Source organism: Sminthopsis crassicaudata, chromosome 4 (assembly GCF_048593235.1).
Source record: "Sminthopsis crassicaudata isolate SCR6 chromosome 4, ASM4859323v1, whole genome shotgun sequence".
Taxonomy (NCBI): Eukaryota; Metazoa; Chordata; class Mammalia; order Dasyuromorphia; family Dasyuridae; genus Sminthopsis; species Sminthopsis crassicaudata.
This window is the reverse complement of record NC_133620.1, coordinates 304,305,959-304,333,781: the sequence shown is the minus strand read 5'-3', so window position 1 is coordinate 304,333,781 and position 27,823 is coordinate 304,305,959. Positions and strand designations below refer to the sequence as shown.

At 33.4% G+C, this 27,823-nt stretch overlaps 1 protein-coding gene across 7 annotated transcripts in view; it reads left to right on the top strand.

The window, feature by feature from the left end:
* Positions 1-27,823, top strand: part of WDR45B (WD repeat domain 45B) — a 157,327-nt gene that overhangs the window by 56,024 nt on the left and 73,480 nt on the right. For all 7 annotated transcript variants that reach the window (XM_074312017.1, XM_074312015.1, XM_074312012.1 and 4 more), the window contains 2 exons: positions 14,060-14,147; positions 15,816-15,910. In XM_074312017.1, the coding sequence (XP_074168118.1) occupies positions 14,060-14,147; positions 15,816-15,910 (183 nt within the window). The remainder of the gene's footprint in view (positions 1-14,059; positions 14,148-15,815; positions 15,911-27,823) is intronic.

The window sequence follows — 27,823 nt, the reverse complement described above, 5'->3', positions numbered from 1 at the left end:
TCATGGTCCTGATCAGTAAACTTCAAAGAGTTCATATTGGAGACTCTCCACCTGGCCCTGGTAAAAGTCACACCCTCATCTAACTACAGGAGCTGGACTGAAACAGAAAATGATACAGGATTAATTTTTAATTTTCTTACCAAAAAATTAGAAAACAAGAGAAGTATCTAGTTTCCTTATTATTTCTTGGAAAAGAAGTTATGTTAATTATCTGTTTCTACACTGACATAATATGTTGACTATTTTTCATTTGCTAAACCAGTACATGTGATTTTTTTTTTAAACAAAAATGTGAGGAATAATTTAAAAAATTAATGAAATAGCCATCTTTAAGTAAAAAGTAGCTTAATTTGATGATTTTTTTTGATAGGCATAAACGTTTCAGCCTAATGATAATTTATATCAGTAGCTGTGAATATAAGATTTTAGTGGACATAACAGTTCTATATTTGATTAAGTTTAACTAGGGAGTAGAGGAGGAAAGAAGAATTTGAAGGAGGGCAAATTAAAGAATTAGAGAGAGAACTAAGATGCAAGAAAGAGGAATAGAGATGGAGATATATGGACACAGGATGAGTTATAGAATGTTATCATTTTTTCACTATCTTTTGATTTATTTTATTTTATTTTATTTTTTGTTGTTAGCTGTTTGTGGCTGTTCAGGTCTTCTTTAAAACCATCAGAGGTTCTGTTCAGAGTTGAGATGGCTGTAGCATTCTTTTTCTTGAGTTGTTCTGATAGTGGATGAAACAAAGCTGAGTGGCTGGGTTCCTCAATATTAATATTAAACTATATTCAAAATTATTAGCTGTGTGACCTTGGATAAATCTTCAATTTCCTCATCTGCAAAATGGTGATAATAATTGTACCTGCTGCCCAAGATTATTATAAAATGAGAAAATATAAATGTGTATTTCCTTTTTTTTCCCTTAAATTATATAAATAATCAAATAGGGTGAGCAGCACAGTGTGAAAGGTTGGGCTTGGAATCCAGAATTACAGAATTCAAGTTCTGCCTTTGACATATATTATTTTGTAATCTTGGGCAAGTCATTTAGCTTTTCAGTGCTTTGGGTTATTTTATGTTTATTATTATTATTTTTTATTATTATATGTTTATTATATATTATATGTTTATTATTTTATTATATGGTTATTTTTGGGTTATATTATGTTATTTATGGGTAAGTTGTAGGCCAGCAACATTGGAATGAATTTCTATAGTAAGAGTTCTTTTGTACTCTAAAAACGTGGAAATTATAGTTTTGAGAAAAATTATTGTAGTAAACGAGGAAGGAAACTAATTCTTTGAAAGTGAGTGACTTTAATGTTTAACTTATTTTTTCCACATGATTTCTCAAGAGTTTGAAGTAGAGTCATATAGAGCTATTTGCAATGTCCTGTGCACTAGTATTCCTTAGAGTACTTCTAAAGAAACAGTGCAGCAAAAGTGAACATATTTCCATGAAGTTTCTTTGAGTTTGGTCAAACAATCAGGTATATGAAAGTTGTAAGTTACAGAAAACTAGGAGTAAGGGACACATAAATCAGTCCCCATTTCTAGAGCTTTTGTTCTGTTTACCTGTATTTCAGTGATCAGTGTCTCATCCAGTTAATTCTTTTTCCATATTCCACATTATAATTTTCTTTCTTTCTTTCTTTCTTTCTTTCTTTCTTTCTTTCTTTCTTTCTTTCTTTCTTTCTTTCTTTCTTTCTTTCTTTCTTTCTTTCTTTCTTTCTTTCTTTCTTTCTTTCTTTCTTTCTTTCTTTCTTTCTTTCTTTCTTTCTTTCTTTCTTTCTTTCTTTCTTTCTTTCTTTCTTTCTTTCTTTCTTTTTTTAATTATAGCCTTTCTTTTACAAGATATATGCATGAGTAATTTTGTTCCAGTTTTTCCCTTCCTTCCCCCCACCCCCTCCCCCAGATGGCAGGTTGACCAATACATGTTACATATGTTAAAGTATATATTAAATACAATATTAGCATACATGTCCAAACAGTTATTTTGCTGTACAAAAAGAATCGGACTTTGAAATAGTGTACAATTAACCTGTGAAGGAAATCAAAAATCCAGGCAGACAAAAATAGAGGGATTGGGAATTCTATGTAGTTAGTGGTTCATAGTCATCTCCCAGAGTTCTTTCGCTTGGGTGTAGCTGGTTCAATTCATTAGTGCTCTATTGGAACTGATTTGGTTCATCTTATTGTTGAAGAGAGCCAGATCCATCAGAATTGATCATCATATTGCATTGTTGTTGAAGTATATAATGATCTCCTGGTCCTGCTCATTTCACTCAGCGTCAGTTCATGTAAATCTCTCTAGGACTTTCTGAAATCATTCTGCTGGTCATTTCTTACAGAACAATAATATTCCATAATATTCATATACCACAATTTATTCAGCCATTCTCCAATTGATGGGCATCCACTCTTTCCAGTTTCTGGCCATTACAAAGAGGGCTGCCACAAACATTCTTTGTGCTTAGTTTTTTATCTCTGCTTTAAAGTAATGATGTTACTCTCTTTATTCCTTGATCCGTGGGAGTGGGGGTTGCTTGGGGGAAGGGATCAATTTAGGAGTCTGCTGGAGCCACCTAAAATCAGCTTACGGACCCTACCCTCTTTGTTGAAATTTTGGTGTGAACATTTATATCTTGTAAATCAGAAATTGACCAAAATCCGAAATCAGGATTTCATTTGTTTTGTTGATTATCTAAGCTTAAGAAAGTGATGGAGAAAATGTAAATAATTCAAATTAAATTTAAAAATGTATCATTAGGACATTTTTCTCCCTAAGAGCTAGTTTTGTAAATGTTTATTAGCATACACCCTTGAGTCAGCTCACAGTATAGCAGGAGTAAGGTGGTTATGAATAGAGAAAAAACAAAACAAAACTTACTTTGGCTACTAGTAGTGTGTAGAACCAGTTAAAGTGAGATATATTTTCTCTTTCACCTTCCCCACTTTTTTTTTTCCTATAACAAGGAAACTATAAACATCTATAGATTTTGTGATGTAACTCCCCTTACAGTGAGAAGTTGCCAGAAGTTCCGTGTGTAAAATTCTCACATTTTCTCACATCTTCATCCATTAAGGCGAAAGGAGCCACTACAGTGTTCAAACTGTTAGTTCCAGTTATGCACTATTTACAATGCATAAAGTTTCCTCATTACTGCTTTGCTACTTGTAAAAGGCCTAATGTTCTTCTATTTATTTGGAGGATGCTCATTTATCTACATATACATATATATACGTATGTATGTACCTATATACTTACATGTAGGTAACTTAACATATATAAGAAACATAAGCCACATCATAATTTGATTAGAGTGTTTGTAAAAAAATTCTATTTAGACTAGATATTAAGAGTAACATTATGAAAACATCTTAGACGTGTCTTTATTACCATATATATACTTATATACATTTCTCTATAAATATCAGAAGCTTCTTTGTAGGGACGGTGCCACTTCTAATTAATTTTCCTTTTCATTGGTCTTTTTGTGCTCTATAAAATATTAAAAAAATTTTTTAATCGAACTAAATACAAACTTTTTAAAAATTCGAAAAAGAAGAGGAAAAAACATCAGTGTGTGCTCAGCAAAACATGAGGAAGGATTCAAACTATAAAACAATAAATTTCCATTTCAAGAAAGCTTAGATAATAATAATAGAGATAAATTAGGAGTGTCCATCTTTTCTTTGCTTCCTTGAAGGGTATTCTTTTGTTGTTTGCTGTACACTTTTTACTTTATTCTTTTTTTTTCTTTCAACCCCCTCCCCAAGGAAGCTACAGTTAAGCACAGAAATATTTATGTTTACACATATGTACACATGTATACACACATACATTCACACCCACATACACATATACATATATTTTCATTTACCTCTACATGCCCACATTTACTCAGATGCATATATATGTATATCTATGCTTTATACATACATACATTTTTTATGTATACACACATTTACCCATATGTGCATTTGAAGCAATATTAACATGGATGACATCATGTAGATTTCTTTTTCTAATAAATTCTGCTCTTGATCCTTGTTATAGAGGTTGTGTATCTCTTTTTTCCTATCCCTGCTAACTCTTAATTTGTCTTGCTAATACTTGACTTCTTCATATTCTTTTCTTTCCTCTTTATTCCATTCCCTTTAATCTATATGCCTTATCCCACTCCTGTTAATCTAAACATCCTTCTGTACTCCACCTTATCCTGTGATACCCTTCTCCCCTTATTCTTTAACCATTCATTAATCTACATATCTTGTCCCACTGCCATAAATCTACATATTCTTATATACCTCACCTTATCCTATTCCCTTCTTTATTTCTTTATAGATTTTGGGGGGGTGATATGCCCATAATGGCATATTTTTATAGTGTTCCCTATTTTAACACATTACCAATGTGAGCAGATTTTCAGAACTATGAGCCCTTCTCCATCTTCTAGTGTCTGTGCCTGTTCTTCCTCAGCACCACATTTGTATATTACAAATTACTGTTTTTACCTTTTCCCAGATAGTTTTGCTTTTTAAAATCAGATCATACTCAATTCTCCCTCATTCTTTCTTTTGAGGTACGTGCCTAGTTACTGATGTTAATCCTGTACATATGATATACATTTTCATGTGAAAATCATAAAAGATTTAAATGTCCATGTTGAGTTTTTTGAAATTACTCTTTTTTTATGGGTTCTTACATGTTAAATTTTCTATTAAATTTGGATTTGGTTGAGACAAAATCCTGAAAATCTGCAAGTTTGTTAAATGCCCCCCCCTTTTTTTTCTATTCAATATTATGGGTAATCTTACTGGTTGTGATACTTTTGGCAGTAGGCCTCGTTCTTTTGATGTATGTATTATTCCAGGACTGCCACTCATTTATTGTGACTTCTGACAAATCCTGTACAATTCTAATTATAGTGCCAGCATATTGTTTGTTTTGTTTCTTGCAATTTTTTTTGTGAGTTTTTTCCTCCTGAAATTTGACATTAATATTACCATGTATTTTCTACAAAGGACCTTCTTGAGGTGGTAATTGGTGGATTTCTATTTATTTGTTTTCTATTTCTGCTCTCCCTTCATATTCTTTTCCCCCCAGGACATTTTTCTTGGGTTATTTTTTGCATTATTGTGTCATGGTTCTTTTTTTTTCTTTTTTTTTTTTTTGGTCACAGCTTTCAGGTAGTCCAATTATTCTTATATTTTCTCTTCTTGATCTGTTCTCCAGATCTGTTGTTCACATTCTGTTCTATTTTTTCATTCTTTATATTTTGTTTTGTTATTTCTTGTTCTCTTGTAGCTTCACTGGCTTCTTCTTGTCCAGTTCTAATTTTTAAATAATTATTTTCTTCTTTAAAATTCTGTCTCTCCTTTTCTATTTGGTTAACTTTTTTTTTCATAATCTTATTTTACTTGGTTCTTATTTTATTTTTTAGTTTTTTCTCAATTTCTCTCATGTGATTTTTAAAGTTTCATTTATGCTTGTCTACAAATTCTTTCTGAACAAAAAAACATTTAACATTGTTACTCTTTTGGGTAGAAGAGACTTTTTTACTTCAGGGTCCTCTGAAGATGAACCCCAATCTTTACTGTGTTCATAGTAAGTTTCTATGATTGGGCTCTTTTTTTTTTAATGAGAAATATTAGTATAATACTAATTATACTTTTTATAATACTAATTATACTATTATACACTTGTGGGCTGGGTGATAGTCCCTTAGCTTCACTTTAGGTCTCCTCTCTGACTTGGAACCCCAAACCAAAAGCTGCATCCTCCAGCAAGCGCTTGTAACCAAAAGAATCCTTGCCTTGCTTTTTCTGCCCTCAGCTGGTTCCTTTTTGCCCAGGGCCATGTCTCAGCAGCATAGCTGGGCTTGATGTTCTTAATTGTAGATTAAGAACATTTTAGTTAGTTTTCCCAAATCAGACCCCCCAATTCTGATTCTCCAACCTGTCCAGGAAATGAAAGTTCCTGCAGGTCCTACTGAGGTTGGAACCAAACCAGGCCCAGGGTTCCTCACTTGCTGTTTCTGTGGACTAGCTTGGAAGTGTTTGCTCTTCACTCTGGTTAGTCCTGGGTCTGGGGATCTTTCTTTGGATTTTCTCTAGTTGCCCCTATTCTGCCCCAGGTCCTCTTTGTTTCACACCAGTCTAAGTTCACCCTGAGGACATTTATTCTGTTTGTGGATGAAATCTGGAGAGTTTGAAATTTTCTGACCTATTCTGTCATCTTCCCAGAATCCAGAATCCTCCCTTCCCATAAGATCTTAAAAAGAAGAAAAGAAAAAGCAATCTTGCTTTATCTGTATCATGGATATTTTGCCAAAGACTCTGGGTTTTTCTGTTCCTAATAAAGGAGACTCTCATAATGATAACAGGTCCTTTTTGACCAACTTAGTCTTTTTGGTCACTTTCCTAGGGCTTAGTCTGTGTGACCAAATTATTTTTATAGGGTCTTTTTTCTACTTGGTTATTATTCCTTCTTCCAAACAGAGTCTAAACCCTAATCTGGTTTAGCCTGGACATTATTTACTCAGGTCCCTTCAGATACATCTTCCCTTGGTGTAATTCTCCTATCTAGAGGATATGTTAACTTTCTTATTCTCTCCCTATTCTCTTTTTTTTTTTTTTTTTAATTTTTTATTTTATTTTATAATTATAACATTTTTGACAGTACATATGCATGGGTAATTTTTTACAACATTATCCCTTGTACTTACTTCTATTCAGATTTTTTCCCTTCCTCCCCCAACCCCCTCCCCCAGATGGCAAGCAGTCTTATATATGTTAAATATATTACAGTATAATTTAGAGACAATATATGTGTGTAGAACCGAATTTTTTGTTGCACAGGAAGAATTGGATTCAGAAGGTAAAAATAACAGTTTACATTCATTTCCCAGTGTTCCTTTTCTGGGTGTAGCTGGTTCTGTCCATCATTAATCAATTGGAATTGGATTAGCTCTTCTCTATGTTGAAGAAATCCACTTCCATCAGCATACATCCTCGTACAGTATCATTGTTGAAGTGTATAATGATCTTCTGGTTCTGCTCGTTTCACTCAGCATCAGTTGATGTAAGTCTCTCCAAGCCTCTCTGTATTTCTCCTGTTGGTCATTTCTTATAGAACAATAATATTCCATAACATTCATATACCATAGTTTACCCAACCATTCTCCAATTGATGGACATCCATTCATCTTCCAGCTTCTAGCCACTATGAAAAGGGCTGCCACAAACATTTTGGCACATACAGGACCCTTTCCCTTCTCTAGTAGTTCCTTGGGGTATAAGCCCAGTAGTAGTATGGCTGGGTCAAAGGGTATGCACATTTTGATAACTTTTTGGGCATAATTCCAGATTGCTCTCCAGAATGGTTGGATTCTTTCACAACTCCACCAACAATGCATCAGTGTCCCAGTTTTCCCACAGCCTCTCCAACATTCATCATTATTTGTTCCTGTCATCTTAGCCAATCTGACAGGTGTGTAATGATATCTCAGAGTTGTCTTAATTTGCATTTCTCTGATCAATAGTGATTTGGAACACTCTTTCATATGAGTGGAAATAGTTTTAATTTCATCATCTGAAAATTGTCTGTTCATATCCTTTGACCATTTATCAATTGGAGAATGGCTTGATTTCTTATAAATTAAAGTCAATTCTCTGTATATTTTGGAGATGAGGCCTTTATCAGAACCTTTAACTGTAAAAATGTTTTCCCAATTTGTTACTTCCCTTCTAATCTTGTTTGCATTAGTTTTGTTTGTGCAGAAACTTTTTAATTTGGTGTAATCAAAATGTTCTATTTTGTGATCAATAATGGTCTCTAGTTCTCCCTTGGACACAAACTCCTTCCTCCTCCACAAGTCTGAGACGTAAACCATCCCATGTTCCTCCAATTTATTTATGATTTCGTTCTTTATGCCTAAATCTTGGACCCATTTTGATCTAATCTTAGTATGTGGTGTTAAATGTGGGTCCATGCCTAGTTTCTGCCATACTAATTTCCAGTTTTCCCAGCAGTTTTTGTCAAATAATGAATTCTTATCCCAAAATTTGGGATCTTTGGGTTTGTCAAAGATTAGATTGCTATTTTTATTCACTAACTTGTCCTGTGAACCTAACCTATGCCACTGATCAACTAGTCTATTTCTTAGCCAATACCAAATGGTTTTGGTGACTGTTGCTTTATAATATAGCTTTAAATCAGGTACACTTAGACCACCTTCCTCTGACTTTTTTTTTCATTAGTTCCCTTGCAATTCTCGACCTTTTATTCTTCCATATGAATTTTGTTGTTATTTTTTCTAGGTCATTAAAATAGTTTCTTGGAAGTCTGATTGGTATAGCACTAAATAAATAGATTAGTTTGGGGAGTATTGTCATCTTTATTATATTCGCTCGGCCTATCCAAGAACATTGAATGTCTTTCCAATTATTTAAATCTGACTTTATTTTTGTGGCAAGTGTTTTGTAATTTTGCTCATATAATTCCTGACTCTCCTTTGGTAGATATATTCCCAAATATTTGATACTATCGACTGTTATTTTGAATGGAATTTCTCTTTGTATCTCTTGCTGTTGGATTGTGTTGGTAATGTATAAAAATCCTGAGGATTTATGTGGATTTATTTTGTATCCTGCGACTTTGCTAAAATTCTGAATTATTTCTAATAGCTTTTTAGCAGAGTCTTTGGGGTTCTCTAAGTATACCATCATGTCATCTTCTCTCCCTATTCTCACAGATGGCTGTTCTTCTAGCCTCTTCATCCCAAGAAGTTTTACTTTTATACCCCTTTCTTATCTTTTGCATTGCAAATACATGTAAGAGTTCTGTGCCCATTCTTCCATTTCCAGTAGACACACATAACTTTCCTTGTTAAAATTCTTAGTGGACCAAACTGATCAGAAACTGGGAATTGGAAATGTGCAAAACACATAAAATCATGGCAAGGAGGAGCAAATATGGACTTTTTATTAAATTTTGAGTTACATAAGGTATGCATATGCAGGAGAAAATCTCATGTTCTTAAACTTTTCTGAGGATCCTTAACCCTGGGTTGTCACCATAAATTGAAGTACTATGTAGGTTTATGGGAAATAGAGGAGAATGTTAATTGGTTCTCTTACAGCTCATACAAGGTATACCTGTCATGAGAGGAACATAGTAGTACTATAAGTATGAAGGATTGTGTAAATCCCAAGTAGAAGACAGGCTTAATATAGAATAAAAACTTAATATAGAAGGAAAATGGAATCTTTTTGGGGTTAGGTCTGAATTTTTTTTTGGTTGAGACCTGGACTTTATCAAAGAGTTCACCTTGTTAGGGAATTTCATTCTATGTTCAGGAGATAAAGGAGGAATTTAATTACTTTCTCACACTTAACCGACCAGGTACACATATAATATAATGGTCCACAAGACTTTTCTCTGGGTCTTTAGGAAATTTATTTTAGACATTAAGATTTAAATATATTTAATATATCAGACCCTCAGTTAAGGAAATACATAGTGTTTATTTTTCTCTTTTAATTTGCATCTGTTGAACTCTTTGTGGTTGAAGTTACCATAAGCTTCTGGGTAATAAAGCAGCAGATTGTATTGTAGTATTTATTAATAGACATACACCAGTAGAGAAATTTTTTTGGGGAAAAATATTTTCTTTTAGTCCTTGAGAAGGTATACACACAGACACAGACACAGACACACACACACACACACACACACACACACATATGTATATATATATACATCAGACTATTCTAATCTAAGAAGCCTATAGAGTCTTCTTTGATATTACTGTTCTCGACTACAGTTCAGTTCTGCCTTTTCTTTCTCCTTTTGCTGGTTGCCTTTTGGTTATTGGTTCTTTCCATTTCACCTCTAGTTATAACCTACTCTTCTTTCTTTTCCCAAAGTTTCATTGTTTTTATTCTGGTTCTGAGAGATTCTCAGACATAATAACCAAGTCTCTCACACAATGGCTTTGATTCAGAGATAGATAGGCCCTGTTTGCTTTCAGTTCTGATTGATGCAGTCAGTAAATACTCTTAACAATCTAATTATTTTTTAAAATGAGATAATCAACAGATACCTGTAGTCTACGTGGATTAAATAAAACCTGCTTTCCATTTTTTGTTTGTTTGTTTACCTGAGTGTTTACTTGGGATAACAGAGTTGTTTTTATATTTTCTTTAATGTTGTGTAGGGGGAGCTCTTGAGTTCTGAAGAGCATTAAATAAACAATTATTTAAGTTTTAAAGCCCTTTGCAAACTGTCACCTTCTGTCTTTTTGTCAGTGAGTGAAATAGTTTCTTCTCTTAAGGAACCTACTCTTGTGAGGAAATACCATGCATCAGGTCTATAAATAAACTTAGTTACAGGATAAGTTTGAAATAACTTAGGGAATACACTAGAATTGAGGTGGATTGGGCAAGAACTGTAGAAGGTGAGATATTATCTGTAACTTGAAGAGATCCAACAAATATAGGAAATAAAAATGAGGGAGAGCATTGCAGTTATTGGAGATAGCTAGTGGAAATGCACATTAAGAAGATGATTGTTTTATGTGAGAAAAAGCAAGGAAGCCAGTATTATTGAATTGCAATGTTTATGTGTTGAGTGTGTAATGTGTGGAAATTAGGGAACATAGGATAAAAGGCAGGTAATAAAGGTTTTGAATGCCAGAAGATTTATTTAAGATATTAAACTTGGAAGTGATAGGAGTTTGGGATGGGGGTAGAATTGACATAGTCAGACTTGTGCTTTTGGGACATCATTTTGGCAGTTGAGTAGATGGTGGACTAGAGGGGAATGACTTAATGGCAGGGAGATTAAGCAATAAAGCTGTTGCAATAGTCCAGGTAGGTAGTGATAAGAACCTGCAATAGGGTGTTAACTGTGTCAGAAGAGAGAAAAGGTCTTAGGTGAGAGATGTCACAAAGGTAAAAATCAATTTACCTTGGCCACAGATTGGATAAGGGTGATGAAAGAGAGGAGTAGGGAGTTGAAATGACACTAAGTTTGGGAGCTTGAGGCACTGGAAACATGGTGGTAAGTTTGAGAAAAAGTAAATTTTAAAAGGGAGGAGAATTTTGGGGGAAAGTTCACCTTTGGGCTTATTGAGTTTAAGACATCTGTTTGAGATGTCCAATAAGAAGTTAGAGATGGGAGAATGGAGATCAACAAAGTGGTTAGAACAAGATAGGTGGGGAGCCAGCTGTAAGTCCTCTGGAAGACTGAAACAAGATAAGGTCTCTTGAAGGACTTTAGGAGATATACCAAGGCCTCTTCCATAGCTGATATTCTATATCTGAGCTCCCTTGGATTATTTATTGAAAAGTATGACAGTCGACATGATCGGAATGCAGAGTGAAACAGGAGCCCTCTAAAGGAAAAACAAAAAACAGGATGTGCCTTGTCTAATAGAATAAGGAAATGTCATAGCTTTGGTTATACTTTTTGTGGTTTCCTGGCATTTATGTAATGTATAACAGAGAAAAAGATGCTTAAGTTGGGATATAAAAGGGGGCAACTAGATGCCACAGTGTTTTAGAGCATTGGCCCTGAAGTCAGGAGGATCTGAATTCAAAAACCATTCTCAAACACTTAATAATTTTTAGCTGTGTGACCCCGAGTAAGTAACTTAATCCCAACTGCCTCAGAAAAAATAAACAAACAAATAAAAACTTTAAACAAAGAAAAAAAAAGTCACATGCTTTCAGCTTGAACTTAATTGGCCCCACTCATTTCACTTACTACTTCATCCTACTACAACTTTGTGCTAGTTGCTGGTATAAGTAGAATTAGGATCATCAGTATAGAAATGATAATTCATAACAAGTGATGACCCATGACAAAGCCCTGTGGGATTATAGGGATTTTCCTGGGTTTGACTTAGATGAAGATTCAGCAAAGGACACCAAGAAAGAATGTTCAAATAAGTAGGAGCAGAACTAGAAGAGAGCAGATTCACAAAAACATAGAAGAGAGTATGGAGGAAAAGAGGTGATCAACAGTATCAAAGACTGCAGAAAGGTCTAGAAAGAAGTGGATTTTAATAATACATTAGATTTTACAATAAAAAATTAAAAAGTCATTAGGAACTTTGTATCTTCATTTAAATGATGAAATTAGGAAGCTGTACTGCAAAGAATAAAAAAGAGACTGAGAGAAAAGAAAAAGGCAAGAGCCCTCATAAGAAATTTTGCCACAGAAGGAAGGAGAGATATAGGAAGATAGTGGAGATGGATGAATCAAGTAAAGTTATTTTGAAGATGGTCATGTTTGTAGGCAATAAGAAAGCATTCAGTAGACAGGAGAGATTCAAGGTAAGAGAGTGAAGGAGCAAGAGAAGACTGAATGGAATTTCCTGTACATCTAGAGGGTTTGTTTTGGCAAGGAAAAGGGAAACAGAAGAGATAGAGAAAGAAAGCATCTACATGATATGAAATAAGAAAGAGGGGAAAAGAGGGAGTTTTTAAGGAATTTTTTTTCATTAAGATATCAGGGTCAAAGCCGAGAGGGTTGGGGGAAAGGAAAAAGTAAAAGGAGGTTTGAGGAAGGATGAAAATGTTTGGAAAAGTCATTCCAAAAGTAAAGGGATTTCCTTGTAGCAATGAACACCATATATAAATTTGTAGAAGATCCAATCAGCTCAATTTCAATTTTTTCTAGTTTTATTGGGTTGCATATGTATAGGAGTGATAACAGGACTGAGGGTTCCCCATCAGGGAAAATGGGGCAAGGGATTCATGAGAAGGAGAATTGTATTAAGCTGAATAAGTTCACTGAAGTTGTCAATATCAGAAAGGGAGGAAAGTATGCCTACTTCAGGGCTAGCTAATTCTCTAAGCCAGGGTAGGTAAGTGGCACAATGGATAGAGCACCAGGCTTATAGTCAGGAAGACTTTGAATTCAAATCTGGCCTCATATAATGAAAAGTTATGTGATCCTGCACAAGTCACTTAACACTATTGGCCTTAGTTTCCTCATCTTTAAAATAAGCTAGAGAATTTGCCAAGAAAATCCAAATGGGGTAATAAAGAATCAGACACAACTAAAACAACTGAAGAATAATAAATAGTTACTCCTGTGTATAATGTGTGTATAATATATATTGTATAATCAACTTTAGGGTTGAAATCATCCTGGGCGTCATTTCTTAAAGAGCAATAATATTCCGTAACATTCATATACCACAATTTATTCAGCCATTCTCCAATTGATGGGCATCCACTCAGTTTTCAGTTTTGGGCCACTACAAAGAAGGCTGCCACAAACATTTTTGCACATACAAGTCCCTTTCCCTTCTTTAAGATCTCTTAAAACCCTCTAGATCTCTTTAAGTAACACTGATGGATCAAAAGGTATGCACAGTTTTATAATTTTTTGAGCATAGTTCCAAATTGCTCTCCAGAATGGATAAATGTCTTCATAATTCCACCAACAATGTATCAGTGTCTCTGTTTTCTCCCATCCCCTCCAACATTCTGCATTATCTTTTCTTGTCATCCTAGCCAATCTGAGAAGTATGTAGTAGTATCTCGGACTCGTCTTAATTTTCATTTCTCTGATTAACAATGACATGGAGCATCTTTTCATATGGCTAGAAATAGTTTCAATTTCATCTGAAAATTGTCTGTTCATATATTTTGACAAGGTTTCTGTTATTACCTTACTTTGAATCCTTAGCTCTTAGCACAAAGTATGCCATATAGTAAGCCTTAATAAATGCTTGTGAAGACCAAAGAAATTTTTAGATGAAAACTGTAAAGATTGATTCTACTTAGTAAGATCCTAAAGCTTTAGGTTTTGAGCCATAGCTTATTTAGTTTTTACAACCATAGGTAATTTTTTGGCATTAACGTATTTTCAATGAAAGGTAAGTATTTTTTTATGATAAATTACTTTAAATAAATTCTAGGGGTTCCTGCATATGAATTGGGTTGGACTTCGGAAATAACCATGTGATTAAACAAAGTCAGTTATAACTTAATGTAATTATTGTATTAATAAAGATATTTCTGACATTTTAGTGATGATATGGGATGATCTGAAAAAGAAGACGGTTATTGAAATAGAATTTTCTACAGAAGTCAAAGCAGTCAAACTGCGACGAGACAGGTAGGCTTAGTATGCTTTAAATGAACACAGCTGAAAATTTATTTATACAGAAGGAAAAATTGTCAGAATTCATGTTTAAACTATTTATTAAATGTCCAGTTGTAGTTTAAGGCTCCAAAAAACGACATATAAATTTCTTTACAGTGGTATTTTATGGAAAGCACTGATAGAAGTTTGGATAATGTAATTAATTATCTCTAATGTAATAAGTGTAAGAAATTGTTTCAGGTTAAGGGTAAAGAAAAATGTAAAGGTATTTGTTGGGAAGGGATTCTTGAATCTCAACAGTGAGTCAAAATTTAAGCAGGAAAAACCATGAATAATAAAATAATAGAGCTAGAGTTTAGAATATAGTAGTTTTTCTAGGTGTGCTGAAGAACATACATGTTGAAACTTCGGTTATTTATAAATTCTACTTTTTTCTTAAGCATTAGCCCATGTGTGAAATTAGTAAGAGAAAAGAAAAAAAACCTATACAGTTTCTTTTTTTAAGTAGGGTAGCAAAGTTATTAAGTTAATTACTGTAAATGTTAACTTTTTAAAGGAACTTTTTTTGCCTTTCTTACAGTGAAGGCAAATAGTTGACTAGAGTAAAATAAATACAAATAAGTCATTTTGTTAAAAAAATTTTACCAACTAATGGCTATTGTGATGATAGTTTTTAGCAAGCATTCAAAAGATATATGTGTGTATATGTGTAAGAATTTAAAAAATATGCTTATGTACATGAGTTTAAAAGAAATACCATATATATATATATATCTGAATACATATGTGCTTTCTCTCTTTTTCCCTCATTTCATTTCTCTTTCCTTATATTATTATTGTCCTCTAAGATTATGGCTGAAAACTACATAGGATTTTCCATGAAATAATCATAAATAAGACATAATTTTATATATATATATATATATATATATATATAGGGGATATATAGGGATATCTGTATAGATATGTAATGTATATTACTATGCATATCTATATAGTTATATATATATTTATTTAGATATGGACATCAAATATGTAGCTATAACTATCATACACATGTATATCTACACACACTGAAGATGTATGTATATAGGTCTATGTATGTATTAATATATGTGTGTTTATATTTTGATATATTACAAATGTGTCGGTTCCTATTAGGATTAACACATGGACAGAATTTTAAAGCAATCAAATGTCATTTAAAAATTTTATATGGGGGCAGCTAGGTGGCGCAGTGGGTAGAGCACCAGCCCTAAATTCAGGATGTGGTCTCATACACTTAACACTTCCTAGCTGTGTGACCCTGGGCAAGTCACTTAACCCCAGCCTCAGGGGGGGAAAAATTTATATGACTCAGATTTTTAACGAAGTCAATTTATCTAGAAGACTTGGTGAGATTTTATTCTAATTCAAAAATATTTTTATTTTAATATATATTTTGTGTGGATTTTGAAAAAGGTAAGCTCAAGAACTCTTTGACTTGAGTTTTATAGAAGAAGGTTCACTTTATTTTTCTCTTATGGTTTTTCCCTTTTGTTCTGATTATTTTCTCCCAACATGATTCATGAAGAAATGTGTATTTAAAAAGTTAATATATACATATATAACCAGAAAAAAATAAAACAATTAATTTTAAAAATTATTGATGAAGAAATTAGGTACCTTTTTTTGTTTCAGAATTGTGGTGGTTTTGGACTCCATGATTAAGGTTTTTACTTTTACACATAATCCTCATCAGTTGCACGTCTTTGAAACCTGCTACAACCCTAAAGGTAAGTTTTATGTGTTATGTATATATATGCATATATGCATATGTGACTTTTATAATTAGCTGAGTATTTATATGTATTAGTGTTTGACCACATTACTTTTCTACTCAATAAAATTTACTTACTCCTTGATACTTCCAGAATCCATTTTGTCCTCTGGCAAACAAAGCCCTCTACAACTAAGCTTCTTGCTATCTTTCCAGCCTTCTTACATTGATCCATTTATACTGGCTTTCTTGCTTTTACCCATGTATGGCATTACATATATAGTCTACATAACTTTGCCTGGGCCAGATATCTCTCCATGCTAGAAATGCTCTTCCTTTTTATCCTGCGTCTTAATTTTTCCAATTTCCAAATTTCCAATTTCAATAATTCAGTTCATCACATACTAAAGGGAGGCCCTTCACATGGACCTTCCACATGCTAATGTCTTCTCCCCTGAGTTATTTTACTGTTGTGTCCCCCATGATTTTGAAACATGTTTTCATATGATTGATTGGATTTTTTCCTCTTAGAACATTGCCCATTATCCTTTGACTATCAGTTTGGGGGAATAGCTCTTATTCTTATAAATTTTTATATTTTTAAAATAAAACTCTTATCAGAAACTTGATATAGAGAATTTAAAAAATCTGATTTTATGTTTTCTTTTTAATTGGATTGATTTTGTTTTTACAGAAATTTAAAATTCATAATTCAAAATTATCTTTTTTTAATCCTTTCCTCTAAAAGGTGTTTATTTCTTGCTCCTCTGATTTGTTTAGGATGTCACCCTTTATGGCTAATTAACGTCATATGGAGCTTTTCTTATTATGTGTGAGTTAGTGGTTTTATGCATATTTTTTTTGCCAGAATACTTTCTAGTTTTCCCAGCAGGTATTGTCAAATAATGAAGTTTTTTCCCAGTAGTTGGCATCTTGGGTTTATTATATACTAAGTTACTGGATTTACTTTATTTTATGTGCCCTAATCTGTTTGGCTGATCAACTTTTATCTTAAGTAGAACCAAATTATTTTGATGATTATAGCTTTGTGGGATTATTTGAGATCTATTTCTAGATTTCCTTTTAAAATTATTTCCTGTAAGATTTTTGACCATTTATTTGTTCTTTATTTTTTTCTCACTCTGTAATCTTCTGTTGGTTCAAATGATATAGTACTGGATGAGTGAATTAATTTAGGTACTATTGTCTTTGTTATTATATTGAATTCTTCTATTCATAACAATGAATTATGTCTTCCATTATTTAGATCTGTCTTTATTTGTATAGTGTTGATAGTATTTTATTTTTCTAGTGCAAAGATAGTTTTCAGCATTTGTTTTTGCAAAACTTTGTTTCAGATTTTTCTCCCCCCCTCTCTCAATTCTAGCAAAAAAAAAATTACTAGCAAATAATCTAAGTTAAATATGTGCAATTCTTTTAAACATATATCCATATTTGTCATGCTGTGCATTAAAAATCAGACTAAAAAGAAAAAGACAAGAAAGAAAACAAAGAAAAAGTGAAAATACTTTGTTATGATCCATAGTCAGTCTCCTTTGCTTTTTTTCTTGATGTGGATGACATTTTCTGTGGAAAATTGTCTATTGGAATTGCCTTGAATCATCACATTGTTGAGAAGAGCCAAGTCCATCACAACTGATCATAAAATAATCCTGTTGTTACTGTGTATAATGTTCTCTTGGTTCTGCTCACTTTGCTCAGCATCAGTTCATGCAAGTATTTCTAGGCTTTTCTGAAATCAGCCTGCTCATCATATCTTATAGAACAATAACATTTCATTTATATTTATATACCATTTTCCAACTGATGGGTATCTACTTACTTTTAAGTTCTTTGCTACTACAAAAGATTGCTACAAACATTTTTGCACATATGGATTCTTTTCCCTTTTTATGATCTCTTTTGGAAACAGATTCAGTAGTTATGTAGTATTTTGTAAATATATTCATATAATTCTTTGAGAGGCTTCACAGAGAGACTCCCAAATATTTTATGTGTTGTTTAGTTATTATGAAATTTCTTTTCCTTTTGGATTTTTTTGATAAGTTGAATTGATTTAAGTTGAGTAGGTTATGTGTCAGAGGCAGAATATGAGCCAAGGTTTTTGAGATAAAGAGGCTATCTCTCCACCCCCTCACTATCTTGTAGTCCTTCTTTTAAAAATCATTCTCTCAAAAAGTTTTATGCACTAACTATATGTGCTAGATACCACTATTATATAAAGAAAAGTGACAATTTCCCCTCAATACCATAGTGAGGGAGACAACAAAAAAGTAGCTGGAGATATATTTGCACAAGATACATAATAACTGGTGGGTAATTTCAGAAGGGAAGCACTTATATCTGGAGAGATCAGGAAAAACCTCTTTTTTTTTTTTTTAACTTATTATACCTTTTTATTTACATGTTATATGCATGGGGAATTTTACAGCATTAACAATTGCCAAATCTTTTGTTCCAATTTTTTCCCTTCTTCCCCCCACTACTTCCCCCAGATGGCAGGTTGACCAATACATGTTACATATGTTAAAGTATAAATTAAATACAAAATAGTATACATGTCCAAACAGTTTTTTGCTGTTCAAAAAGAATCAGACTTTGAAATAGTGTACCATTAGCCTATGAAGGAAATCAAAATGCAGGGCAGACAATAATAGAGGGATTGGGAATTCTATGTAGTGGTTCATAGTCATCTCCCAGAGTTCTTTTGCTGGGTGTAGTTGGTTCAATTCATTATTGCTCTATTGGAACTGATTTGGTTCGTCTTATTGTTAAAGAGGATCAGGTCCATCAGAATTGATCATCATATAATATTGCTGTTGAAGTATATAATGATGATCTGGTCCTGCTCATTTCATTCAGCATCAGTTCATGCAAGTTTCTCTAGGCCACACTGGTCGTTTCTTACAGAACAATATTTCATAATATTCATATACCACAATTTATTCAGTCATTCTCCAATTGATGGGCATCTACTCTGTTTCCAGTTTCTGGCCACTACAAAGAGGGCTGCCACAAACATTCTTGCACATACAGGTCCCTTTCCCTTCTTTAAGATCTCTTTGGGACCTAAGCCCAATAGTAACACTGCTGGATCAAAGGGTATGCTCAATTTGATAATTTTTTGAGCATAGTTCCAAATTCCTCTCCAGAATGGCTGGATGTATTCACAATTCCACCAACAATGTATCAGTGTTCCTATTTTCCCCCATCCCCTCCAACATCGCGCATTATCTTTCCCTGTCATTCTAGCCAATCCAACAGGTGGGTAGTGGTATCTCAGAGTTGTCTTAATTTGCATTTCTCTGATTAATCATGACTTGGAGCATCTTTTCACATGGCTAGAAATAGTTTCAATTTCTTCATCTGAGAATTGTCTGTTCATATCCTTTGACCATTTGTCAATTGGAGAATGGCTTGATTTCTTATAAATTAGACTCAATTCTCTATATATTTTGGAAATTAGTCAGGAAAGGCCTCTTTTAAGAGATAGCATTTTAGCAGAATTTTGGTGGAAGTAAAAAGGGGAGATTATTCCTGACATGGCCAGTATAAAAGCAAGTGAACAGGTATTTTTCAAGTACTTTTTCTTTGCTAGGTACTGTACTACTACAAGGAAATACAAAAGCAGACCCAACTCTCAAGGAGTTCAGAGTCTAATTGGTGAAAAAGTATGTACATAATTATATGTAGACAAGATATAAATCTAAAATGTATACAATGCATAGTTATAAAATATGTAATTATGGATAATTACATATTTATAAAATATAACAAAGATATTATAACTTAATGTAATTACATTTATATTTATATACAATTATAATAATTATAAAAACAAAAAATATTGCCAGTTAGAGATAATTTCAAAGGGAATATGCTAGCATTAAGGGATCTGAGAAGATAAGGTTTTAGTAGGAAGTTAAAAGATTGAGATAAGGAAAAAGAGCATTTCAGATATGGGGAGTGGAAGGGGACAACTCGATAATATAGAGTCTCTAATATAGGGAGGGAGGGAGGCATTAATCTGATTTTATTTTAGCCTTAAAAGAACCCTAGGAGATGCTATTATTTTTCCCTTTTTATAGATGAGGAAACTAAGTAAAACAAAGGGTAAATGACTTTCCCAGTATTGTATACCTATTAGTATCTGAAGCCGGATTTGAATTCAGGTCCTCTCAACTCTAAACCTGATTCTTTAACAACTGGGCAACCTGATTGCTCAGTTATGCCTGGTAGACAAGATATGTTATCAATGTGGGAAGAAAAGGAGTAGGTCATTATAGTTGGATTATGGTGTGCTAGAAGGGAATAAAAGCAGCTAGGTGTTACAGTGGATATAGTTTTGGGCTTGGAATCAGAAGAACTTAATTCAAATCTGGCTTCAGATCCTTACTAATTGTGTGATTCTGGGAAAGTCACTTAATCTTGTTTGCCTTTAGTTATTTCATCTGTAAAATGAGCTGAAAAACCTTTTTCCCAAATCATTTATTTATTTATTTATTTGCTAAAAAATAACTCCCCCCTCCCAAAAAAAAACAAAACAAAAAACAAATAAGGTCATGAAAAGTTGGACATGGCTAAAACAACTGAACTGAACTGAAGGGAGTAAAGTATTAAAAAATTGAAAAAGTAACGGGGTCCAGGTTGTGAATGGTTTATAATACCAAACAAAGGAATTTATGTTTGATTCTAGAGGTAATGGGAGCCAATGGAATTTAAATTAAGGGGGTGACATGGCTGGATTTATGCTTCAGGAAAATCACTTTAGCAAATTATTTGAAGATAGAATGGGAAGAAACTTGAGGCAGGGAGACCAGTTAAAAGGAGAAAGATGATAAGGGCTTAAATTGCATTTGTTTGAATGGAGAAAAGAGGGACATATACAAGAGGTTGGTAGAAAAGACTTATTGTTATTGTTCAGTTGTTTCAGGTGCATTTGATTAATTTATGAACCCATATGGAGTTTTCTTGAGGAAGATACTGGAGTGGTTTTTGCCATATCCTTCTTCAACTCATTTTACAGATGAGGAACTGAAACAAACATGGTTAAGTGACTTGCTGGGGTTATGCAGCTATAGTAAATGTCTAAGGTCAGATTTGAACTTGAAATTTTTGAATTAGTAATTTTTTACAACATTATCCCTTGCACTCACTTCTATTCTGAATTTTCTCTCCTTCCCTCCATTCCCTCCCCTAGATGGTAGGCAGTCCCATACATGTTAAATGTGTTATAGTATATCCTAGATACAATATATGTATGCAGAACCGAATTTCTTGTTGCACAGGAAGAATTGGATTCAGAAGGTAAAAATAACCTGGGAAGAAAAACAAAAATGCAAACAGTTTACACTCATTTCCCAGTGTTCCTTCTCTGGGTGTAGTTGATTCTGTTCATTGATTGGAACTGAATTAGATCTTCGCTTTGTTGAAGATATCCACTTCCATCAGAATACATCCTCATACAGTATTGTTGTTGAAGTGTATAATGATCTCCTGGTTCTGCTCATTTCACTCAGCATCAGTTCATGTAAGTCTCTCCAAGCCTCTCTGTATTCATCCTGCTGGTTATTTCTTATAGAACAATAATATTCCATACCATTCATATACCATAATTTACCCAACCATTCTCCAATTGATAGGCATTCATTCATTTTTCAGTTTCTAGCCACTACAAAAAGGGCTGCCACAAACTTTTGGCACATTCAAGCCCCTTTCCCTTCTTTAGTGTTTCTTTGGGATATAAGCCCAGTAGTAGCACTGCTGGATCAAAGGGTATGCACAGTTTGATAACTTTTTGGGCATAATTCCACATTGCTCTCCAGAATGGTTGCTCTCCAACCAAGAGAAGCAGAAAAAGGTAAAAGGAACTCTTGAGAACTGTATTTCTGTTGTGGATATACATAAAGTCCACATGTATAATTTGATTTTACTGATATAACATAAAAAAAAGGAAATAGAAATGGAAAGGTTAAACAAATATAAATCTTTTTCAAAATCATTTTACCTTTTTTTTTTTTTTTTTTTTTTTTTTGTCTTTTGTTAGAAGTCCCTGTAAAAGAAAGTTAAATATATAGCAAGTGAATTCTCACCTCTCCATGGTAAAATTTGAGAGCAAAATTGTTGCAGAAGGTTGTGGAATATTAAGATCAGTGCTCTTCATTGGTAGATGGAAAACATAATTGTATTCTGAACAGTTGGAATGGAAGTTGGAATGCTTAGAAGTTGCTGGTTTTCTAGGTCCCTTTTGAGGTACTAGGTACTAGAAGTTGCTTTAATCCAATTTTATTGAAGTTGGATTTTTAATTTTATTGAATCTCTTATGATTCCACTTTCTGTTTTTACCCTTTTATGCTTCTCTCGAATTTTGTACTTAAAATCAGATTTTCTGTTTAGTTCTGGTCTTTTCATCAGGAATGCTTGAAAGTCCTTTATTTCATTAAATGTCTTTTTTCTTCTCTGAAGGATTATTAGGTGATTCTTGGTTATAATCATATTTCATTTTTCATTCTGGAATATAATATTCTAAACTATCCTTTAATGTGAAAGTTACCAAATCCTTTAATGTGGAAGTTACCAAATCTTGTGTGATCCTGCCTTTGGCTCCATGATTTATGAATTGTTTCTTTCTAACTCCTTGCAGATTTTGTCCTTGACTTGAGAGCTTTACAATTTGGCTATAGTATTTCTGAGAATTTTCATTTTGGTACCTTTCAGGAGGTGAATGAAGGATTCTTTAAATTTTTGCCTTCTCATTTTGTGATATCAGGATTTTCTTTACTAATTTCTTGAAAAATATCGTCTAGATTTTGATCATGGCTTTCAGAAGGTCCAATAATACAATAACGATTTTTCCTTGATATTTTCCCCAGGTCTATTGTTTTTTTTCCCCCCAATGAGCTATTTCACATTTTCTTCATTTTTTTTTTTCTTTTGGTTTTGTTGTATTGTATGATCTTGATTTCTCATGATGTCATTATCTTCCATTTAACCAATTCCAATTTTTAAGGAATTATTTTTTTTAAAGTTAATTTTTGGACATCTTTTCTCCTTTGTACGATTATCCTTTTTATTTTAATTTAATTTTTTGCTGAGTCAATTGGGGTTGAGGGTCACACAACTAGGAAATATTAAGTGTTTGAGGGCAGATTTGAACTCAGGTCCTCCTGACGTCAGGGCTGGTGGTCTATCTACTGGGCCGTCTAGGTGCCCCCAATTATCCTTTTTAAGGAATTTTCTTCATTGAGCTTTTTTTTTGGGGGGGTCTCTTTTATCATTTTGCCTATTTTTTTCTTTTTAGTAATTTTTTTTGTGCCTCTTATCAAGCTGTTGATTTTTAAATGATTTTCCTGTGTCTTTTTCATTTCTTTTCCCATTTTTCTTCTACCTTATTGGTTTCAAAAATCCTTTTTTTTTTTTTTTTTTTTAAATTAATTCTTTCAGTTATTTTTGTTCTTGAGACCTAGTAACATTTTTCTTTGAGGTTTTCAGTTTCACAGCTTTGATTTCATTGTCTTCTGAATTTATGTTTTGATTTTCACTATCACCATAGTAATTTATGGTCAGGTTCTATTTTCTTATTTTGCTCATTTTTCCAGCCTAGTCAGGTTCCTTCATTTTAACTAACTTTATATTATAGTTGGTCTCTGATTCTAGGGTCTAGGGGATATTGTCCCAAACTTTGGATTTTTTTGTTTTCAGAGTGTACTTTGGGGTTTTCAGTTCTTCCAAGGTGGTATGATCTAAGGTCACTGCTCTCTGGTCAGTGAGCTACAACAAGCAACAAGCCCTAGAACTATAATTTTGTTCTCTATTTACAGGCAGTACAACACAATTGCTAGTAAAGGGACTCCTCTGATCACCTTCTGATCATTTGCCTGATCCCATTACTATCTGTTAGCTAAGAGCTCCTATGACACCAATCCAGTGGATTCTTTTGCCTCCAACGCCTGCTGCTATCTTGCTGGAGTGCAGACTGCTCTGGTGCAGTTTGCTCTTTACTGTGCTCCACTAACACCCCAATGAGTCAGACCTTTCCTGCCAATCTTCTAACTTGTTTTGCACTAGAAAATTGTTTCTGGTACTCCAGAATTTGTTTTGAAATGTTATTTCAAAGTTATTTGAAAGGCATTTTGAAAGAGCGTGGGGGTGGATGTTCTTTCTTTTGCTCATCCCTCTCTTCTCTGTCCTCTCCAGATTGATTTTAATGTCAGTAATGCTTTTGTTTCACCTTACAGAGTTGATAGTACATTAGAATTTCAGAGAAATGTCTATGTCCAAAACCTGGCAGTTACCTTAGTTTACAGTTAACATGGATCATTACTGAGAGCCTCTGCTTTTTGTCATCATTAGGTTGCTTTTCAGTTGTATCCAACTCTTCAAAGCCCCATTTGGGGTTTTTCTTGGCAAAGATATTGGAGGAGCAGTTTGCTATTTCTTTCTCCAAATCATTAACAGATGAGAAAACCGAGGCAGACAGGGTTAAGTGACTTGTCCAGGGTTATATAACTAGTAAAGTGTCTGAAGCTGTATTTTCAACTCTGAAAAATGAGTATTTCTGACTCCAGGCTGGGCTATCTGCTATATCACCTCATTGATTAAAAGTTTGTTCACGGGAGCAGCTAGGTGACGCAGTGGATAGAGCACCAACTTTGAATTCAGGAGGACCGAGTTCAAATGTGATCTCAGATACTTAACACTTCCTAGCTGTGTGACCCGAGACAAGTCACTTAACCCCAGCCTCAGGAAAAAAAAGTTTGTTCAGCATGACTTGACAGAAAATTCAAGGAAAGAAGAAATAAAGAAGGTGAGCTGGGTAGGGCACTGCAACTGGATGTAAAAAGACAGGTTTGAGTAATGTCTTTTTTTTTTTTTTTTTTTTCATCCTGTTACATATTTAAAACAAACTCAGCTATTTAAAGTTCTCTAGAGTCTGATTCCATTATGTATTCTTGTTTGTTTGTTTGTTTTCTAAATTTTAACCTTCTTTATACAATCCTCATTTCAGGCAAAGTAGGATACTGCCTTTTCTCCAACATAGTCTTGCCTTTTCTCACTTTAATTTGCATAACCCATGTTTCTTTGTATCTGGGACAGTACTACCTATATAGGTCTGCCAGTTGAAGTATTTCTCTTTCAAAAAAAAAAAAAAAAATTCAATAAGTCCATGCCCTTTCTTTGGAGACTTTTTTGATGCTTGCTCTTCCTTGACATACTTCCAATCTTACTCCAAACTAAAAGTATTATTATTTTTTTTAAAAGAGTAATTTTGGTCTTTCCTTTGCATTTATTTTGAATCATTATTCTTTGTTTTTATTTGTCCTTGCCATCAAATTGTAAGTTTCTTGAGAGAAGACCTCTTAATTCCCATTCTTCATATCCACAGTGAGTAACATTGAAGGGGATTTAATAAAACTGAACTTTTAAAAACAGTTGTGGGTGGAGATAGATGAGACCAATAATGACTGTAGACAGTATGATGTCATGAATGGAGATATGAGCTGGTCTTGGAGTTAGGAAGGAAGTGGTATAAGCCCCGATTATGATGTAATCAAATTAAATCATTTATTCTCCGAGTGCTAAAAGCATAGATTAATACAGTGTCCAAGACAACTAATAATAGAAAATGCTATCCATATCCAGAGAAGAAACTAATGAACCCTAAATACAGATTGAAGCATACTATTTTCACTTTATTTTTTGGGGGGGGGACTCAAATTTTTAAAATGAATGTTAAAATTTGTCTTTAATTGGACAATAATAATTGGAAGAATTACAAATTTAAATCAAATAAAAATACTATTAAAAAACTAATTTGCAAAGAAAGAATGAATCAAATTTGATAGAGGAGGGATTTCTCATTGGAAATGAGGGTGTGTGTGTGTGTGTGTTTAAAAAGAGTCAGAGGAAACATTGGTACTCACCAACCTTTTATTTTGACCACTGATGCTCTTCAACTTTTGAAGAATTTGCTCCAGATAGCAGGGTAGTTGTTTCTTTATTTTTTTTTCCCTTTCTTTCTTTCTTTTTCTTTTTTTTTTTTTAATTTTAGCTTTTTATTGACAGAACATATGCATGGGTAATTTTTCAATATTGTTCCTTGCACTCAATTCTGTTCCAACTTTTCCCTTCCTTCCTTTCACCCCCTCCCCTAGATGGCAGGCATTCTCATACATGTTAAGCATGTTAAAGTATATTTAAATACAATATATGTGTACAGAACTATACAGTTCTCTTGTTGCAAAAGAAAAATAAGATTCATAAGGTAAAAATAACCTGGGAAGAAAAACAAAAATGTAAGTAGTCCACATTCATTTCCCAGTGTTCTTTCTCTGGGTGTAGCTGATTCTGTCCATCATTGATCAATTGGAACTGAATTGGATTTTCTTGTTGTTGAAGATATCCACTTCCATCAGAATACTCCTCATACAGTATTATTGTTGAAGTGTATAATGATCTCCTGGTTCTTCTCATTTCACTCAGTATCAGTTCCTGTAAGTCTTTCCAAGCCTCTCTGTATTCATCCTGCAGGTCATTTCTTACAGAACAATAATATTCCATAATATTCATATACCACAATTTACCCAACCATTCTCCAATTGATGGGCATCCATTCAATTTCTAGTTTCCAGGCACTACGAAAAGGATTGCCACAAACATTTTGGCACACAAAGGTCCTTTTCCTTTCTTTAATATCTATTTAGGATATAATGTCCAGTAGTAACACTGCTGAATCAAAGGGTATGCGTAGTTTGATAACTTTTTAAGCATAGTTCCAAATTGCTCTCCAAAATGGCTGGATTCTTTCACAACTCCACCAACAATGTATCAGTGTCCCAGTTTTCCTGAATCCCCTCCAACATTCAGCATTATCTTTTTCTGTCATCCTAGCCAATCTGAGAGGTGTGTAGTGGTATCTCAGAGTTGTTTTAATTTGCATTTCTCTACTCAATACTGATTTGGAACACCCTGTCTAATGAGTAGAAATAGTTTCAATTTCATCATCTGAAAATTTTCATGTCCTTTGACCATTTATCAGTTGGAGAATGGAGAATTCCTTATAAATTAGAGTCAATTCTCTATATATTTTGGAAATGAGGCCTTTATTAGAATTTTTTAACTGTAAAAAGCAAAAAATTGGGAAGTTTATTGTTTCCCTTCTAATCTTGTTTGTAGAAACAAAACATTAGTTTTGTTTATACAAAAGCTTTTTAACATGATATAATCAAATTTTTATCCTCCTCCACAAGTGTGAGAGGTAAACTATTCTATGTTCCTTTTATTTATAATCTCATTCTTTATGCCTAAATCATGAACCTATTTTGATCTTATCTTGTTGTATAGTGTTAAGAGTGGCTCCATGACTAATTTCTGCCATAAAAACTGCCTCTCCAGTTTCCCCAGAATTTTTTGTCAAATAGTGAATTCTTATCCCAAAAGTTGGGTCATTGGATTTGTCAAACAGTAGATTGCTATAGTTATTCACTATTTTGTCCCTTGAACCTAACCCATTCCACTGTTCAACTAGTCTATTTCTTAGGCAATACCAAATGGTTTTGATGACTGCTGCTTTATAATATAGTTTTAGATCAGGTACAGCTAGGCCACCTTCATTTGATTCTTTTTTCTTTTTTTTTTTCATTCGTTCCCTTGAAATTTTTGATCTTTTGTTCCTCCATCTGAATTTTGTTATTATTTTTCTAGGTCATTAAAATAGTTTCTTGGGCATGTGATTGGTATAGCACTAAATAAATAGATCAATTTAGGTAGTATTGTCATCGTTATTATATTGTCTTGGCCTATCCAAGAGCACTTAATATTTTTCCACTTGTTTAAATCTAACTTTATTTATGTGGAAAGTGTTTTGTAGTTTTGCGCATATAGTTCCTGACTTTCCTTTGGCCGATAG